The 19424-nt window shown below is 33.5% G+C and overlaps 2 protein-coding genes across 4 annotated transcripts; one reads left to right on the plus strand and one right to left on the minus strand.

Moving 5' to 3' along the window:
• LOC109325952 (alpha,alpha-trehalose-phosphate synthase [UDP-forming] 1-like) lies at positions 4216-15233 on the plus strand. Of its 3 annotated transcripts, none has more exons than XM_019558582.1 (18): positions 4216-4373; positions 4837-5238; positions 5670-5767; positions 6009-6397; positions 6826-6940; positions 7176-7277; positions 8371-8521; positions 9202-9290; positions 10205-10253; positions 11248-11348; positions 11988-12175; positions 12638-12755; positions 13408-13575; positions 13642-13764; positions 13843-13936; positions 14027-14157; positions 14258-14356; positions 14535-15233. In XM_019558582.1, exons 2-18 carry the CDS (start codon positions 4905-4907, stop codon positions 14937-14939), a joined length of 2754 nt encoding a protein of 917 aa, XP_019414127.1. In that variant the 5' UTR covers positions 4216-4373; positions 4837-4904; the 3' UTR covers positions 14940-15233. The 3 variants fall into 3 exon arrangements, with proteins under 3 accessions (XP_019414127.1, XP_019414128.1, XP_019414129.1); XM_019558583.1 differs by lacking the exon at positions 4216-4373 and adding an exon at positions 4418-4497; XM_019558584.1 differs by lacking the exon at positions 4216-4373 and having other exon boundaries at positions 5222-5238; positions 5670-5883.
• LOC109325793 (trifunctional UDP-glucose 4,6-dehydratase/UDP-4-keto-6-deoxy-D-glucose 3,5-epimerase/UDP-4-keto-L-rhamnose-reductase RHM1) lies at positions 17004-19112 on the minus strand. The gene is made up of 2 exons (XM_019558356.1): positions 17538-19112; positions 17004-17450 (listed from the first exon to the last, which is right to left on the minus strand). The coding sequence occupies exons 1-2, from the start codon at positions 19098-19100 to the stop codon at positions 17010-17012; spliced, it is 2004 nt and encodes a 667-aa protein (XP_019413901.1). The 5' UTR covers positions 19101-19112; the 3' UTR covers positions 17004-17009.

Below are 19424 nucleotides of genomic sequence, written 5' to 3' on the forward strand. Positions count from 1 at the left end.
TAATTCATGATGAGTTGGTCCAGTGCATTTGAACCACAAGTATTTATGTAATATTAAAAGGCTAGGTTTGAATCTCTGTAAATAATCACATTGAAGGATGAATAATTGTTTCATTCTTAGAAGTTAGAATGAGGCAAACCATTTAATTTCCACCACCATTTAAAAAGATTATGAAAAAAATGTCATCTAATTAGAAGCTTTTGTATACATCTCAAGAATTTTATATGTGATCAAATTAAGGATTCTCAATTGTGGGTGGCTACTTTTGTTGCTTTTCACCCGACCATTAGTCCATTTAGTCGCACGTTGTGTGATTCATCATGTTTGAAGAGAGGGACATGATTCTTTCCAATACTAGATAATCCCATAATATATAAGGTCAATATAATTTTAGTAATTTTTAAAATTATTTTTATTTAAATATAATTTAAAATATAGATCGTTAATTTTTTCTTATAATAATACATGTATGATTTTCACTCAGCACTATTAGATCTATATTATTGAAATTTTGAAATATATTACTGTAAAATCTTACTAAATCCATAAGTATTATATTAGATTTATAAATATTCACATACTCCAAAATATATTAATTTATTATTTATAAGATGAAAATATACCATTAATTAACACTCGTTTTTTTTAAATAAAGTTTTTTTACTGCTGCAATACCAATTTTATGCACAGATGATCAAATTTTCACTGCAGAGTGAATCAGAAAATGTGCCTAAAGGAAACTTATATGAGATTTACAGTCTAAATAATAAAACGACAAACAACACAAAGATGTCTGAAACAAAGAATCCGGATCCTGAAATATTAAACCTTTGCCACACAAACATAAATAGTTTTATATATTTTACGTAACAAAATTAAAGAAAGATATGCGTATCTATTTATGTCAAGAATTAATTTTGTACAAACTTGACCAAAGCACGTCAATATATATAAATTATAGTCAAATCCATTTGACTATAAGCATTAGATAAGTTGAATTTTATAATAAAAAAAGATTGCATATAAATGAACGCATTAATATTTTTTTCCTGTGTAATCCATAAAATTTTGAAAAGCCTAAAATGATCCAAAAATATTAAATATGAGTCAAATTTATTATTTTAATATTTTTTATTACCCATATATAAATTATTTTGACTCACAATTTAATACTAGTTTATATTTTCAAAAATCAAAATATCACCTATATAATTTTATAAGAATCAAATTGAACATTCTCTTTACCAACGGATGTTGGTTCAAGTGGTACATGCTTGATTCCCCTTAAGCAAGAACTCGGGTTCGAGTCTTGTGGATGGAAAAAATGTCTGTTGGGAGAATTAGCCCCACTTACATGTGGATGTGTCTGCCTCGGACAGGATTGCCTCCAATGCGAGAATACCTGTGAGAAATCAAAAATTGAACATTCTCTTTAATAATTAATGGGGCAATAACATTGCTACTATGTAGTATGTAATATGTGGGACAAAGATTACATGTCCCATAATTTTCCTATCCCCTTGCCCTGGACAGTTTTTTCATTGGTTTGGGGACACCAAATGAGACATAAATGGGGACATGTGATCCCCATCCGTACTATGTGACATATGGGTGAGTGTGGTACATGTTGAGACAGGTTAAACATGTCCATCACCCTTCCTTAAATATTGATCATGTTAATTTTTAAACATGAACCCATCCCTAATTAATTAGGATGAAACATGTGAGTGACTGATCCAAAAATAAGACATGTCAAGTTCGGGTTGGTAAATGACAAAATGATAAAGGTAAAAGATTTATTTCTTATCAAGATGATTTGTGCCGCTTAATCAAATTAATATGATTTGATTCAAATTACATATTCTCGAATCTTTAATTTCTTTAATAATCAAACATTAATAAAAGCAAATTTTTAACTCATTCATTTTTTTTTGAATAATTTTGAAGAACGTTTTCTTGGGTCATACAACATTGAGTGTCCACAATAAAGAATAAGGATTATAAGTGATGTGACCTGTATATGTTGTATGAACTTGTAAGTATTTGAGTTAGTGAGCTGAACATAATGGATATTGATAGATATTTATTCAATTATTCTTGATATATAACTATAAGAGATGGACTGGGTGACCGGACATAGACTCAAACCCATCATTTTCGACAACAAGCCTGTCTCTTTTAATCGAGTATGTCCTTTTTATTTATTTGGATATATCAAACTTGTTCCTAAATCATCGGATTAAAACGAGTCTACGGGTCGGACCGAGTCTTATTCGCCCCTAAACTGAAGCCTACACTTTTAAACATAAGGTTGCATATTGTTAAGTTTGTGTTATCTTATTTTATAAAATAAAGTGAGCCAATTGGTATAAATAAACAAAAACAAATAGTCACATCATATTTTATTGATAAGACTCATCATAATTAGGCTTTTTTTCTAGTTTGTCATATGTATTCTCTTACTAGAGGCAATCATGTCTGAGCCGAGAATATCTATAGATATGTGGGACTAACTCTCCTAGCGAGTATTTTTCCATCCACAAGACTCGAACCTCAGCTATTGTTTAAGGAGAATCAAACATGTATCACTTGAATCAACACACCTTAATTATAATTAGGCTTTTTACGTATGATGTTAGAAATTTGATTCTTCTTACCATAGTATTATAGATTCACTTGGTTATATAAAAATTAAATATTGAATAGAGTATTAGTAATTGTCTAATTAAAAAAATGAACTATGCCAATTTTATAAATCATTAATCAACCTCTTTAATGAAATTTTCTTTTAGCAAATGTTTTTTTGTTAGTTGACATTTCACTATCACTTCACTCCTTAATCCTTACCTAACTATTATATCATCTTATAACTTAGGGTATTTACCATGGCATGTAACAACTATTAATTCACGAGATGAGTTAAATTTGGCCCGACATTTCATTTTGCTTGAGTATATTAGGTACTGCAGAATGCAAATAATGATGATAGATGATGGTGCTCTATGTGATAGCATGAATTACGATTAATTATTAAGGTCATGTTTACTTGTTTCCTGCATGTTTGCGTCAACTGCGGAGTCCAGTGTTGACTATAAATGGGTCAAATTCATGTATACATGTATATCTTATTTTCCCCTCCTTTTCGGGAAAGATTGTTTTCAAATTAAATTTTCTCAATCTGTTTGATGGAATCAGGTTTGTTACATTATTTTGAATTCGAGTTTTACTTGTGAAATTTTTCAATAAGAAAGTTAACCAACTATGTTGTAAATATTTTCGATTCAAATATGATAAACTATCGTAAAAAATAACTATAACTAGAAAAAAGATTAACGATATGTTTACATTAAATTCATCTGTTTATTTGGTTTTACTCACAAACTATTTTGCCATCGTGAGTTTGTGGGAGTTGAGACTTGAGAGCGGCGATAGGTGTTGAGAGTTACAGTTAGTGAGTAAAGAGGAAGATGATAACAAGGAGTATTTTAACTAAGATGGATAATGTTAGTGTTATATATATATATATTTTGTTAGTATAAAGATTTATATATAATTGATATATTATTTACTGTTTTTGTTTTTGAATAATTAATGATGATAAACAATTTAATGATCCAGTGCATACTCTGACTAACTGAGTGATAACAATATATAAAACTTATAGATGGTCAAAACATTTATTTTTTTAAATTTTAAGTAATAGTAGCAATAATTTTTATATAATAATAAGAGTTTAAGATTTATGGACTAACAATATAAAATCAATGCATCATATATCATTTATTCAAATTATTTTTTCTTACCTACATGACATAATTTCTACTTACCTATTTTGTTTTTACAATTAATAATTATTACAATATTTTTCCATACAATAAAAAATATAAATAGATGTTAAAGAAAATTACCTCCACTAAATATATCAAACCATTGATGCAGTTTTTAATAATATCAGAATTCATTTTTATATTTTTATTAAAAAAATTATACTATTATATACACAAAAAAATGATATAATTGTCCAAAGTAAAATATATAAAATTAATAGTTGAATTCTAAGAAGTAAGAATCCTGATAATTATATCAATAATAATAAAACAGTCGAACCTAAGTTTAAAAAAGAGAAGATCAGGTGTGGAATAAATTGGAGGCTCAGCAGCTGTGTACAGCTAAAAGAGGGTGCCACCTGCTGCATGGTTAGGATGGTTCATGTGCCTTGAAAAACTTACACGACATTTCTCTCACTTACTCTCTCTATTCATTCACTTTATATTTCTATCCTCTAAACTCAGTCATTTACTACTACTAATTCTTTCCCAACTGCTCCTCTCACGTATTCCAAACCCACCTCTTCTAAACTCTCCCTTTCCCAGGTTTCTCATTTCCCCATTCTTTCTCTCTTCTCTTTCATTTTAATGCTCTTCTTCTCTCTCCAACTCACCGCCCCCCGTTCTTTTTTCATTTAATTATTACAAAATGAGTTTCTTCTGCGAAACGGTAAGGTTGCATGTCTTTTGTCACTCATAGATAAGATTGTATCATGCACACCTCGAAAAAAATGTATATAGTATCGGTTAATATTTTTTGCACCTAGGTTAATATTTTTCGTATTCTTATACATTTTAGACTACTAATGCAATTTGCAACCAAGTCCCGTAAGGTTATAGTTCAAATCCTGAAAACATTTTTTTTTTTTCTCTGTCTACATCAATTACGACCAGCCCCACTAGGTGGAGCCTCTTGTACTGGTCTCTCGGTTTTTTAGTGAATTAGAAAATCTTATATAGGAACAGTCTGTACTATTTTATGTACTTAGTTTTGTTGATCGGAATGCAGGGAGGGGATTTTGCTCTGAGGAATTAGCTACTTGTGAAATTTTTTGGTACAGTTGAGTGAACGTATATATGCCTGGGAATAAGTATAACGGTCATTTGAATCATCGCATTCCAGGTCGTGTTGAACGGCTTTTAAGAAATAGAGAGTTAAGAAAAAGCAGTAGGGGTAGCCATTTGAATGAGAATGAGCAGCGGATAAGAGAAGACGATGATTTTTATGATGGTGAATGTTTTATTGATGGGGCCAAAGCAGCAAGGATGCTTGCTGAGATGTGTCAAAGGCAAGGTGTTAAACAAAGGCTTTTGGTCGTGGCTAATAGGCTGCCCGTCTCGGCGGTTAGGAAAGGTGAGGATTCTTGGTCTTTGGAGATAAGTGCAGGTGGCCTGGTGAGCGCACTTTTAGGTAAGCGCTGTGACGATGCTGTTAATTCTTTAAGTATTTGTTCTTGAGTAGATAGATGATCAAATTAGTCCATGATAGATGATATAACTTAAATGATGGAATTTACTCTTGAAGTCCTTCGATGTGAATTCTGTCATTCAATTTAGTCGTTGTTCGCTGAAGGTAGTCCTATTCTTAGGAACTAATTTGAATGATAGAATGCATGTTAAAGAACTTTAGGAGTGGGTTTTGTTATTTAGGAGTTCATATGATGGATACAATGTGTATTTGAGGGACTAATTTGATCATTTACTCTTCCTTTTATCCTTGTAAGTGTGACATCATTTTTCTTAGTGGGTTGTGGGTTCTAACTGCTATGAAGCTTGCATTTTGAAATGAACTTCTCCTTATCAATAAAGGGGTATCTAACATGATTGCTTTCTTTAACAAAGGTGTGAAGGAGTTTGAGACAAGGTGGATAGGTTGGGCCGGTGTTAATGTGCCAGATGAGATTGGACAGGAGGCACTTACTAAAGCATTGGCTGAAAAGGTACCGAGTTTGTGGCTTAGTCTGACTCGAATAACTTTTGCAACGATAAGGTTGTTTACCTTGTGACCTAGAGGTCATGAGTTTAAATCCTGGAAACAACCTCTTCACTTGCAATGGTAAGTTGCATATATCTACTCTCTCTGGACTCCACTAGGTGGGAGTCTCGTGCACTGGGTCACATTTTTTACTATATGTCAAATAATTTATGAATTTTGTTGTCCTCTTGCTATTTAAACTGCAGAGGTGTATCCCTGTATTTCTGGATGAAGAAATTGTTCACCAATATTATAATGGCTATTGCAACAACATCTTGTGGCCCCTTTTCCATTACCTTGGACTTCCACAAGAAGATCGCCTTGCCACCACGCGTAGTTTCCAGTCTCAGTTTGCGGCATATGAGAAAGCAAATCAAATGTTTGCTGATGTTGTGAATGAGCACTATGAAGAGGGTGATGTTGTTTGGTGCCATGATTACCATCTCATGTTTCTTCCAAAATGCTTAAAGAAATATAACAGCAACATGAAAGTTGGATGGTTTCTCCACACCCCATTTCCATCTTCTGAAATTCATAGGACACTGCCTTCTCGTTCAGAACTCCTGCATTCTGTTCTTGCAGCCGATTTAGTTGGGTAAGTCCCAAATTGTTTCCTCAGAGCCTGTGATAGTTTGGGAGGTTATACAAGGAGGGAAAATTTTGAGAATGCCTAAACAAAGTGTATTTCGAATGAAGAAATTCTTGTGTACTTTGAGGGTATTACACCAATCCAATAAAAACACAACCCATTAACAAGAATAGGAATATATGCTATTAGACTAAGTTACTGTATTTTATAATAATTTGTAAATAAGATTTGAACTGTTGATTCATTAGTTCAAATTGATTCTAAGCATTCTGTAATTTCCAATTTAGTTTGACATCATCTTTCTTATTTCTTTTAGGTTCTATGCCTTTTATTTCCCTCCTTTATGCAATGTATTGCCTTCTTTGGTTTAATCAATTTCATTTTTCTACTATTGTCATTGTTTCTGATTTGGATGTCTAAATTTTCTTGAGCAGTTTTCACACCTACGATTATGCACGGCATTTTGTTAGTGCTTGTACTCGTATCCTTGGACTTGAGGGTACACCTGATGGGGTTGAGTATCAAGGGAAGCTGACTCGAGTTGCTGCAGTAAGTGGTCATAAATTTGTCAATGAGCTAGCTCTTGATTTTACATTTGAACACTCGTCAAAGATTTATTGAAAATTCAACAAATTTTACACTAGACTTTACCTATTAAAAGGGAAGGGGAGGAATATAAGAAAATTCTTTCATGAAAATTTTCATTTTATTCTTGAACCCATGACTAGAATAAGCATAGAATTAAAACTTCTTATTTACTAGTACTGTTGCTCTTTTATGTCAGTTTCCAATTGGGATAGATTCGGAACGATTTATACGTGCACTTGACCTTCCTCCAGTCCAGGATCACGTCAAAGATTTACAAGAAAGATTTAAGGGCAGAAAGGTGTGTCGTTTACTTTATAGCAAACACTTTTTTATAGCATATAATCTGTTGTCCTTCTTGATTATTTCAGATTTATCATTCTTACTTTACATTCTTTATAAGGGTTTTGTTCTTAGTGTGAGCAAATTAAATTCTTTGAAGTATTGGCAAGATAAAATTTAGGTCATACTATGAAACATATTGGATGGAAGGGGAAGAGAAAATGGTGTTAAAAACATGATACTATTGCTTGGCCATAAAAACTGTCTTCTTTGTTATCTTTCATAGAATGGGAAAATTAAATATAACCTCTGTATGCTATATCTCTAAACACAATAAAATACAGTATGCTACCATTACTCATCATTATTTGACTATAGTATCACCGCCTTCAATTAGTAGTATAGCCATCGCTTAACAATAACTCATGATAGACTCTATTCTAGGTTTGCAGGGATTTGTTGCCAGTTGTGTTCTCCTCTTGTTAATATCAAATAGAATAATGATCTTTGGGTAAACAGTTAACTGATTAAGTGAATTAAAAAATTTGCTTCATCTTTTTTCTTTTTATTATGAAAAGAAAACTCATTTTTTCTATTATTAATTCAAGAGGACTGAAAGTGTTAGCAGATAATCTTACTATAATTCATTTTTATTTACATCCTTCTTCCTATCTGTCTGTCTATACTCTATAGAAAGCTACTATTTTTGTTAGATATAAAATCATTCACGGGCCTTTACCATATAATTTAAGATTTGCGAGAGTTGTCCATGACATGATATCTAAGCCTCTAAGACCAAATGGTCAAGAGTTCACTCCTTGCTGCATGTACTCTTCTGGTGATTAAGTGCTGAATTTAGCACTAGGCAGTGTTTCCTGTGGCCTTGTGCAATGTTCACGCTTTACTCCCAAAGGGATCTTGCGTGAAGGAGTGTGTTTGATGTAGAATCAGTCATGAGCACCTACCAGTTAAGCTTTTAGGGAAAGTTGGTACTGAATAAGGAGTTATTTTTCTTTTTTATTTGATTGGAAAATGAGACTTTTAATTTATGCCGCTAACTGTATTTGGTTCTATCAACTGACTTATTGCTTAACCTTTTTCTGTGTTGATAGGTAATGTTAGGTGTTGATCGCCTTGATATGATTAAAGGAATCCCTCAGAAACTTCTAGCCTTTGAAAAATTCTTGGAAGAGAATGTTTATTGGCGTGATAAAGTTGTTTTGCTTCAAATCGCTGTGCCAACCAGAACAGATGTTCCTGAGTGTATGCTGCTTATATTATTTGATTTCTTGTGGCATCTTCACTATAGTTGTATTCAAAATAGGCTTCTCTATTCAACTTTCCTGTTGTCTATACATGTGGAAGATCTTGTTTTTAAAATAAATATCTTCTGGCATCAACACTACAGTTGTCTTCAAAATAGGCTTTTCTATTCAATTTTCCTGTTGTCTATACAAGTGGAAGATATTGTTTTTAAAATAAAAGAAGGATCTAAATTTTTCTATTTTAGTGTTGTCTGTACTAGTATTTTCTAGAATTTTATTGGGACAAACGAACAAGTCTTTTGTACCTGAAAGAACACGAACAAATTCTTTCCGATATCTATTTTATATAAGAACGGTTGTTGGCTTGAAGTATTTGGTTTTTTTTCAAATACACATATAATGTTTTCATTTATATATAATGAGTTCACAATCATTATAATGTGCTCATAGTACTATTATTATGCTACATTCAGTTTGCATCATTTGTACTTAATGTTTATGTCACTGGTCTTGAGTTTTACTGCTGTCTATCTTACAATTTGTTTGAGATACTCTTTTCCTGGGGGAACATACATAACTAGCATGTGAATCCTGTGCTCATTTTTCTTTTGATTTTGGTATTGTCTTTTCTTCTTTCCTGAATCATGACTGGAAACTTTATTTCTTGCATATTTATAGATCAAAAGCTTACAAGCCAGGTTCATGAAATTGTTGGTCGCATCAATGGCAGATTCGGAACATTGACTGCTGTTCCTATACATCATCTGGTGCGTTCTTAACATGTTGATAATCTGATCAAAATTATATTAATGCTGACTTTCCATCATGAACAATACAAGGATTTATTCTTTCTTAGTTATTGGATAATCTGGTCCTGCTTGTGTATAATTCTTTTAATCTTCGTCATGCTGCCTGTTTATCCTAACACCTTCGTAACGAGGGAAATAAGAAGAGATCGATCTGTGGAATGAAAATTAGGATCCATATTAACTTGCTTGTGAAACAAAGAGTTATATGAAAGGAATGAAAATGAGGAAAATATTTATCTCCAATGCTGCCAAAATCAATCTCTCTATCAAAAATGGAAAGATAAGAAAGAAACTGTTAAACTCACACACATGCACATAGCCACATTAAGATCTATCCAAATTACACAATAATCCTTATTTAAAACACCATCTCAATAATCGGTTTTTATGGTATTTGTTCATTTTGTTTTATTTTCATTTCCGTCATTTAGATGACATCCAATTCGAGAGGGAAAATAAGGGTTTGCTAGGTTTGTTTTCTGTTTTCAATTTTAGCTGATATGTTATGTTTTTAATTACAAAAATGCTACCTTGTTTCATGTTGTTTCCTGTTTTCATGTTTGCGAAGGAATGTAAAGCTCAAAATTTTCATTTTCCTTAATAAAATCATGACCTAAGGAAATTCATTTATTATTTTTTTACATTGGACCTCACACAATGATGTCTGAAGCTAACAATAATCAATGATTGAGGTTATGTTCTAGCTTTGAGCTTCACACGTTAGAGAATCCATGCTATTCTATATGAATGAGATTTGACATTTTTATATGTTTACTTTGATGATTGATCTGCATCTGTTATTTATTATTAATATTAGACTTACTGAATACTTAGCTAAGCTAAATAGTCTAACAAATTTGTTACTTCTGCAGGATCGCTCCCTTGACTTTCATGCACTATGTGCATTGTACGCTGTTACTGGTACAGCTTATGTGCCTTTACATTTATTTATTTTGTTTACCGTGACTGAAAACTTTCCTATGTATAACTTCTCTTGTCAAATTGTCAATCACCAGCATGAACGTAGTTTTGATGCTTATTTCTATATCTAAAATTGATGGTTACTTTTTCTGTGTGCTTTTGGAAATGGTTCTTAAGGCTCTTTTATTTATTATGAAATTAAAGAGGAAAGGGCCAGCTTTTTATGTTTTGCACTCAAATGCATGTAGTTCATTTTTCTTCTTTACCCTTTATCTATTAACTTACACACTAAAATGTAAAGGATTGGAAACTGCTTTGAGAATTTATGATTTTGCAGTGGTTTCCCTACCACTCAAACTGCAGACTGTATGTTACCATATGGTCTTAAAATCTAATTACTTCTGTGAAGCATCTGTAATATGCTAGTTTTCTTAATTCGCATGAATTCATTTTTGAAATTAATACAATGCAATCTTTGAAGAGTCTTAATGTTTTCGGGTACGCTTGTTGACATAATTATTCTCATTTGTTTTATGATATGACAACAATTTAAACAGTTTCAGTTCTTGCTGGTGTTTGATGCCTTGTTTGTAAGCTCCAAAAACAAAACATTTTATGAAATCAACCATACAATAGACATTGTAAGCCATTTTCAACAACTCAAGCCACTTTTACTTCCAAACACTTGCTTCAACTTCTTCCATTGGCCGCTGCTCAGTTTTCATCTGTATACCCTACTACTAGGTCATTACTGAACTTTTATGTATATTGTGTGAAATTAATGCCCTTCAAGATAGTTTAAGACTATATAATTTTGGGGGAAATGAAATTGTGTTTGATGTGGCTAGGGAACTTCCCCTAGTTTGTTAATCCCTGTTTTATTGCATATTTTCAAGAATTCTTGATTGTCTTGGGAGCATCGAAGTTTATTGCTGGTATTCAATTTTTTCGAATTTTCGGACAATGTATATTCATAATACTATTTCTTATGCAGACGTAGCACTGGTCACATCCTTGAGGGATGGAATGAATCTTGTCAGCTATGAATTTGTGGCCTGCCAGGAGAAAAAGAAAGGGGTTCTCATTCTCAGTGAAGTAACCACAGAGACCTAGTTTATTTAAGTTTTGAATTAGTTTCTCCGCTCAGGATATGTTATGGTTGATTATTGCTTAAATGTTTAATAGAGAATGGACTCAAAAGTTGGAAGAGTTAGTCTTGATAAATCCAACATTAATAATCCATGTCAGAGATATAAAATTGATGTTGAGCCTTCTCTTAATATGGCCTAGGAGATTGGAGAAAAAAAGAACTGAAGAATTGCTTCTGACTGGCTTCAGTCATCTTTTTAGGTTGTTGCCAATTATATTTTTGAGGACAAGAGTGAGACGGCAACAAAGAAGTTTAAGCATATATAGTGTCCGTTTCATATCCGTTCAAATGAAACTATCACCTCATATACATCACGCTCTCTTGTTATCTTTCTGCAATGAGTATTTCTACCAGTACTTATTTTCCTGCAACATTTGATCGGATTTGTCAACTCCCGTCATGGTTCATAATGGCCATGTTATATACCCATCATAATCAATTTATGAAATCAAACTATATTTTATTGTTTAAAGTGTCTTAAATAAATGATAATTTGGGATCATACTTTCATCTGTGGTATGGATAAATTGTACTTTTCCAAATTTCTGTGACCCGACACCTGATATTTGCCATGCTTCTTGTAGTTTGCTGGCGCAGCACAATCTCTTGGTGCTGGGGCAATTCTAGTAAATCCATGGAACATCACAGAAGTTGCTGATGCAATTGGCAAGGCTCTAAATATGCCATCCGCGGAAAGAGAAAAGAGACATAAGCATAATTTTCTTCATGTAAAATCTCATACTGCTCAGGAATGGGCTGCAACTTTTGTTAGGTATGCATTTACATGTTAGTCTATTGAGTATCTTTCCTTACATACTAGAAGTTTGTCATTTATAATGAGTGTAATTGATCCTTTTAGAGCATGTTGACTTATCCTATCTGATTAAAAGTTAGTCTGAAATTCAGACCACGCCATAATCCTGGTGATTGTTCGCTAATCTATTGGAAGCTGTTTTTTGTTCTTGTTACCTTACCTAATTATAACCATAGCTTTGTATGTATCTTAGAGCTTCAGTTGGTAGTGATAAATCTGCGGAGCAATGCAGATATAGTCATGCTCAAATACGATGGTTATTTAAGTGTGGCTTTTTGTATTTTTAGGAATAGTGGAAAGACATGATAATGTGTCACTCTAATTTTTACTGAAATGTTGTAGTAAAGAATATGACTCTTGCATTAATTTGTAGAAGAGAAGAGATCTATATAACTGTGATGATTGTTTGAATATTTGCAGCGAACTAAATGATACTGTTATCGAGGCACAACTAAGGACAAGGCAAGTTCCACCCAGGCTTCCAACCAAGACTGCAATTGAACATTATCTGCAGTCAACTAATCGATTGGTCATTTTGGTATGCTGTCTCACACTGAAGCTAGTGACTTCTCAGTTGTTACAACACTTCTTCATATTTCCTCCTTGTCTTTTTACTCATTACTTGAGTGTTTCCTACTAGCTATTACATGCTTCATTTCCTTGATATATATAGTGAAATAGAGAAGGCAATTGTGCATGAGTAGGGTATTCAAAAGCAATGTGCCAGATCAGTGCCTATTTGAATTCATTGACCTATAAATTATTGAGTTTAGGTAGAAAAGGAGGAAAAGAGAGAAAGGTGGGTTTCTATATTAGATTGATTTGAGGGATGAGCGAGTAAATAGGCAGAGGTCCCATAATTCATGGGAGAAGATCCTTATGGATGAGTGTATAGAGTAGAGCTCTACTTTGAGATCAATCGGATCCCAGATGAAGAGAAGCTAGAATTGTAGATACAGCGGTGGTATGCCTCGAAGGGAAGGCATTGAACTGGTACCAGTTGTGGGAATCACAAATGTTAGTGGCGGTGACATTAAATCTTGAGATTGAACAAATTGCATGATCATTTTAAAAACTGGTTATGTAATGGTAGTTTTAATTTTTTTACTAGTAATAAATCGCGAAGTCTTCCATGGCTTACTTTTTTGTGTGTTAACTTTTCCTTTTGACACTGGTTTTAAAAACTGTAGGGATTCAGTGGGACATTAACTGAACCAGTCGAAAAAACAGGTGATCAGATTAAAGAAATGGAACTCAAGGTGCATCCACTATTGAAACAACCCTTGACAGCCCTTTGCAGTGATCCAAATACCACAGTTGTTGTGCTCAGTGGAAGTGGCAGAAAAGTCTTAGATGAAGTAATTCCCCGTCCATAATGTTTTCTGTGAACTATCACACCCACTGTTAACAATTTCCTTTTACAGAACTTTGAAGAATATGGGATGTGGCTGGCGGCAGAGAACGGGATGTTTTTACATCCCTCAATGGGAGAATGGATGACGACAATGCCGGAGCATCTGACTATGGAATGGGTTGACAGTGTGAAGGTGCTCATTTTGAAGTTTAGATTCTTTTAATCTCCCTTTATTATTATCTCAACTTACATTGATTATGCTGTGTTTCAGCATGTTTTTGAGTACTTCACAGAAAGAACGCCCAGATCACATTTTGATTTTGAAGAAAGGGAAACTTCACTTGTATGGAATTACAAATATTCAGGTGCTCTTGACTTGTTATTTCATATTCTTTTAGTTTTTCCAGCTATCTTTCCAGTTTCTGATGTCCGACCCTTTCCTCTTGACTACACAGATGTTGAGTTCGGAAGACTTCAAGCACGGGACATGCTGCAACATCTTTGGGCAGGTCCAATTTCTAATGCTTCAGTTGATGTTGTTCACGGGAGTCGATGTATCGAGGTCCGAGCTGTTGGTGTCACAAAGGTGACCTCTCGTGTTTCTAATAATCGACTTCTCGTAGTATATTTCTGCCTGAATAAAAATGCATATTTAAATGTCCACACTTAATTCATTTTTCAATCAGGGAGCAGCTATTGATCGGATCCTGGGCGAGATAGTCCACAGTAAATCCATGACATCACCAATTGATTATGTTCTGTGTATAGGACATTTTCTGGGGAAGGTGAACTAGATTTCATTCAATATTAATATGTTCTGCAAGTTACACTTTTTATGTTGTTTATTGTGTTTTTATATCCTTGTTTCCTATAATATGCAACACTGTTTAATTTATTATATCATATAATTGTATGATTTAACATAAATGGGCTAACAGGATATGGCATCATTGATTGTAACAGGATGAAGATGTTTACGCCTTTTTTGAGCCAGATCTTCCTTCTATCGGCGTGTATCATCCACGATCTATGGTAACAGATGGAGTAAAGTATCCTACTGAAAGGAAACCCTCTTTGAAGACCTCAAATATTAAAATTGCAACAAAATCATCACAAAACAAGGCACAAAAGCCATTGTCAAATTCTGAGAAGAAAACAAGCAATCATGCATGCAATAACACACCAAGAAGGCCAACTCCAGAAAGGGTATCATGGAACGTGCTTGATCTTAAGAAGGAGAATTACTTTTCTTGTGCAGTCGGCCGAACTCGAACGAATGCTCGGTATACACTTGGATCATCGGATGATGTCGTTGCATTTCTGATGGAACTAGTGGATGCATCTTCAAATTCTTCACAATTGAGTTAAAGAACAGTTAAAAATTTTGTACCTAGAGATAGGGATACTTCAAATTTTGGAACATGGGACACTCTTCACAGTCCCTTTAAGTGTTCTACCCATAGAAGTGGGGAGACAAGAATAAAGCTTTTCTTTTTATCTAGAAAATAGAAAAAAGATATTGATGTATCCCAATTGGAACATAGAGAACGTAGGCATTTTACTGAAAATCTTGTAATTGTGCTTCATTTAGATAACTTTATCCCCTCTTATGCAAATTGGTGTTTTTTGAAGAATGTAATATACATGTATTGTCAGTGTAAAGATTTTTACACAGTTAGTACATTTTTCATTTACATTATTTTTTTTGTATGAATCAATGATAATTAAATATGAATAGTTAATGATATAGTAACAGTGTATAAAATTAATACAAATGATATATATATTTTTTTCTCTTTTCAAATTATTTTCTTGCAATGTCATGGATTTATGTAAAAGAGTCTGTTAATAATGCAATGGATGGCGAACAACATTGCATTGGTACAACTTTATCAAAATAGCTGTCTTTTATGGTGCAAATTGTTTCATTCAAAATCAAACATGTGGCATAGGAGCTCATAGATGGTTTTTAAGTTGATTCTTTTGTTTCAACTTTAATGGTGGAAAAAAAGCTTATATATCTTTTCATAGGAGCTCATAGATGGTTTTTAAGTTGATTCTTTTTCACCCAAAAAAGTATTATTCCCGTCATTTTCCTCCAACATCGATATAAAAGCATTTTCTAACTAATTCAAAAGGAAAATATTATCTGAACATCACTTTTCAACGAACATGCCGAAACATAAATAAATTCATTTGCAATTATACTTACAATCTAGCTTTCAAAGTTAGATCAAAACAACATAGAATGCATCAATCATGAATAATCAATTATATTGTTTTCTTGAAAACTAAGAAAAAATTTAAAAATCGAAAACAAATGAAATACTCCACTAAAGTAACTTTTACTGTTTTATTCTTATATTTAATTTTGAAATTATACTAAACTATTTTTTAACATTTGGGGATATTATCTAAACTGCAGGTAGAGCTTTCTTGGTACCTATTAAAATGTATAAGATTTAAAGTTTCAGTACAAATTCACTTTCAACCTTTTTTTTGAAAATCATTACAGTTTGAACTTACCATTGAGAGCGGTGTCATTAATACCATACTGATTATGAACTATCAAACTAATTAGGATATTAGTATGATGATATATCAAACATATTATATGATCTATGAGTTGGTAAATACATAATTATATTTGAGACAATTCTATTTGAGTTGAATATAATCACTATGCACAACACAATTCTCTAGCAAATATCTAACACAATTATATTTGCAAGAACTAGAACCTGAGAGCAAATTAGAATAACCCTATTAGTTTGAACTAAATGCTAGTTGGTCACTTTTGTATATATTTATACTAGTTGTAGTATATTTATTAAAAAATAATCAATCTTTTTATAAATATTTATTGGACGCATTCCTATATTTTTATACATTCTTCCTCTATCTTGTTTTAATATTCATCCTTGACTAAATGTGTCAACCAAACTAATATATGATTTAGGAGGATATTTAGCAAAATCATTTCTGCACCATAAGTCCAAACCATATATGTTATATATATATATATATCATTAGCTTTATGTTGATGAAATTGACATCAAACACGTGTTTTAGTTTAAAATTTGATAATTAGCTTCTCTTATTCCTAAGTTTTCATTCAACATTACAGACAAGCATCCAAGTACATCTCAATAATTCAAAATTGTAAACAACTTTTATTTTAAATTTTCATTCTAGATGAGTAACAAAAGAATATAATCTTATTCCATGATTTAAAAGTTTACTCACCACAAACTTTCAGATAACCAATACCCTATCTAATGCTATAACTTGGATAAAACTCTAGAAATGAAAGTTCAGGAAACATTCCTAACACAAGTGTAATACTAGCCACTTTCTACACTATGGAGCAAACAGTGGAATAATGAGTGATCCATGTATGCCCAACTCATAAATGCAATGTTCAAAACATGAAATTGCTTATTTCTTGTTTGGCTCAAAGACATGCTTGATAAGTGATTCCTTGATTGAAAGCAATTCTGGGAACTCTTTCTTCAATTTGGATGCATCCATCTCATTGTTGCTTCTAGGAGCAACTATAACCTTGGCTTGCTCTTCAAGTGTGAAGTTGGTCCACTTGAAGTTGGGGTCGATGTAATCCCTGTACATCTCAAGGATCTCATTATGGCTCACAACCCCGGGATTTGTGAAGTTCCAAATGCCCTTTAAGTTCCTCTTTGCCATCTCGATTGAAATAGGTAGAAGTTCGTCCAAAATAGTCATGCTGTTTGGGATGTTAACTACCTTGTTATAACGAGAAATCTTTGTAATGAAGTTACGAGGGTTGTTCAAGTCGGATGAAATCGGCATGCGAACCCTGAGGGTGCATACATTGTCATATTCTCTCAAGAGCTCCTCAACCTGATCAAAATTCCAATAAAAGTTAATAATTGAGATATTTCATAATCAAAAGGGAATGATAAAACCATATCATGTAAGAAAACTTACCATAGCTTTAGTTTTGGAATAGAAAGAGCCAATGAAATTGGGCTTGTCTTCCTCCTTATAACCAATTCCAGAGCCCTCGGGATGTGCTGCATTGTACTCAAATATGCACCCAGTAGCATAATTTATCACCAAAATCCCTTGCTCTCTGCAGACATCCGCCAATGTTAGAGTACCAGCAACATTAGTGCGGATGGTTTCTGTTTTATGAGATTCACACCAATCAACATTGGGTCTGCCGGTAACTCCAGCAGCATTAAAAACATGGGTTGGCTTCACATTCTGAAGATCGGCGATAAGTGAGGCACGATCCTCCAGACGCCCTTTTCCATATTCATATGGAATCCCTTGTTTTTCACACAATTTCCCCAGCAAACCCCCAATCCACCCAGTTCTACCATAGAGCAAAAACTTAAAAGGAGGTTTTTGTTGCGCGCCAGTGTTCTTGGTTGATGGGACAACCATTCTGGTATTAGATGAGCCAAGAGATGCAGGTTTTTCATCTTCAGATCCCTCAAAGTGTCTCTCCAAGCCACCAGGCATCATCAGCATCCTCGGATGAGGAAGCAGTGCTCCGGTTACATCACCCCACCAATCAGGATTCTGTGTATACCAGTCCATGGTTTTCTTCAATCCCTCTTCCCAAGTAGTCCTCTCAGCCCAACCCAAGTTCTTCAGCTTTTGATCATCGAGAAAGTATCTCTGATCATTGAACGGTCTATTCTCTACAAATTTTATGCTAGCTTCTCGGTCCATCGAGAAAAGTGTGCATATATCTTTGGCCACATCAATAACTCTCCTTTCCTTCTTTGTCCCAATATTGTAAACATGACCAACCTCTCCCTTGTGAAGGATAACTTCAAAAGCCTCTGCAACGTCTTCACAATATAAATAACTCCGCACATTAGAACCATCCCCGTGAATTGGAAGATTCTTTCCTTGCATAGCCAGAAGGATGAACTTTGGAATTAACTTCTCAGGAAACTGATTTGGCCCATAAACATTGTTGCCACGAGTCGTGATAACAGGTAATCCATATGACCTACCATATGCCATGACAAGCATTTCCGCCCCAGCTTTTGTTGCAGAGTACGGGTTTGTGGGAAGAAGTTGAGAAGCCTCATGGTTTCCGACAACAGCATCCTCATCGGTTTCCCCATAGACCTCATCAGTGCTCACATGAATGAACCTCCTGATCTGGCCAGTTACCTTGCAAGCTTCTAATAAGACATGAGTACCATATATGTTATTCTTGGTGAACTCAAAGCTATTACCGAACGAGTTGTCAACATGGGTTTGAGCAGCAAAGTGCATTATAGTGTCAATGGACTCAGTGATAAGAAGATAGTTGACAAGATCAGCACTACCAATATCCCCCTTCACAAACTTGAAGTTGGGAGATGATTTTGAAGGAATGAGATTCTTCAAATTAGAGCAGTAATCAAGTTTGTCAAGGACAACAATTTTGTAGTCAGGGTAGCTACGGACAAGCCGGTTCGCAACATGAGATGCAATAAATCCAGCTGCCCCAGTAATGAGAATATTTTTTGGGGTATATGAACCCATGTCTGGCAACTTCTACAATAAAAACATAGGCAAATCACAATACATCAATTAGAACTTAGAACCAGAAATAGAAATCAATCAAATATTATTTTATGAAATAATCTCACAAGGTGAAATAAAAATATACTATAGTCTATAGCCATAAGTCCATAACAACAGAAATTGGACAAAACAATAATGAAATTAAGCCACAAGGACTAGATTAATGACGAGAAGTTTGGCGACTGAGCTTAGTAACAAAACTCCTTGAAACAAAGGGAAAAGAACCATAAAGAGATTAAAGCTCCAATGCTCACAAAAAAAAACATGAGAGAAGAGTTAAAA

This window comes from Lupinus angustifolius, chromosome LG13, assembly GCF_001865875.1.
Source record: "Lupinus angustifolius cultivar Tanjil chromosome LG13, LupAngTanjil_v1.0, whole genome shotgun sequence".
Taxonomy (NCBI): domain Eukaryota; kingdom Viridiplantae; phylum Streptophyta; class Magnoliopsida; order Fabales; family Fabaceae; genus Lupinus; species Lupinus angustifolius.

Excerpts from the sequence above, each read along its gene's own strand:
- LOC109325952 (XM_019558582.1), top strand. The coding sequence starts at position 4,905 with ATGCCTGGGAATAAGTATAACGGTCATTTGAATCATCGCATTCCAGGT. Across the intron at positions 6,941-7,175 it reads AGCTGACTCGAGTTGCTGCA|TTTCCAATTGGGATAGATTC; the intron begins GTAAGTGGTCAT and ends CTTTTATGTCAG. Across the intron at positions 12,176-12,637 it reads TGGGCTGCAACTTTTGTTAG|CGAACTAAATGATACTGTTA; the intron begins GTATGCATTTAC and ends GAATATTTGCAG.
- LOC109325793 (XM_019558356.1), bottom strand. The coding sequence starts at position 19,100 with ATGGGTTCATATACCCCAAAAAATATTCTCATTACTGGGGCAGCTGGA. Across the intron at positions 17,451-17,537 it reads ATTCCAAAACTAAAGCTATG|GTTGAGGAGCTCTTGAGAGA; the intron begins GTAAGTTTTCTT and ends AATTTTGATCAG.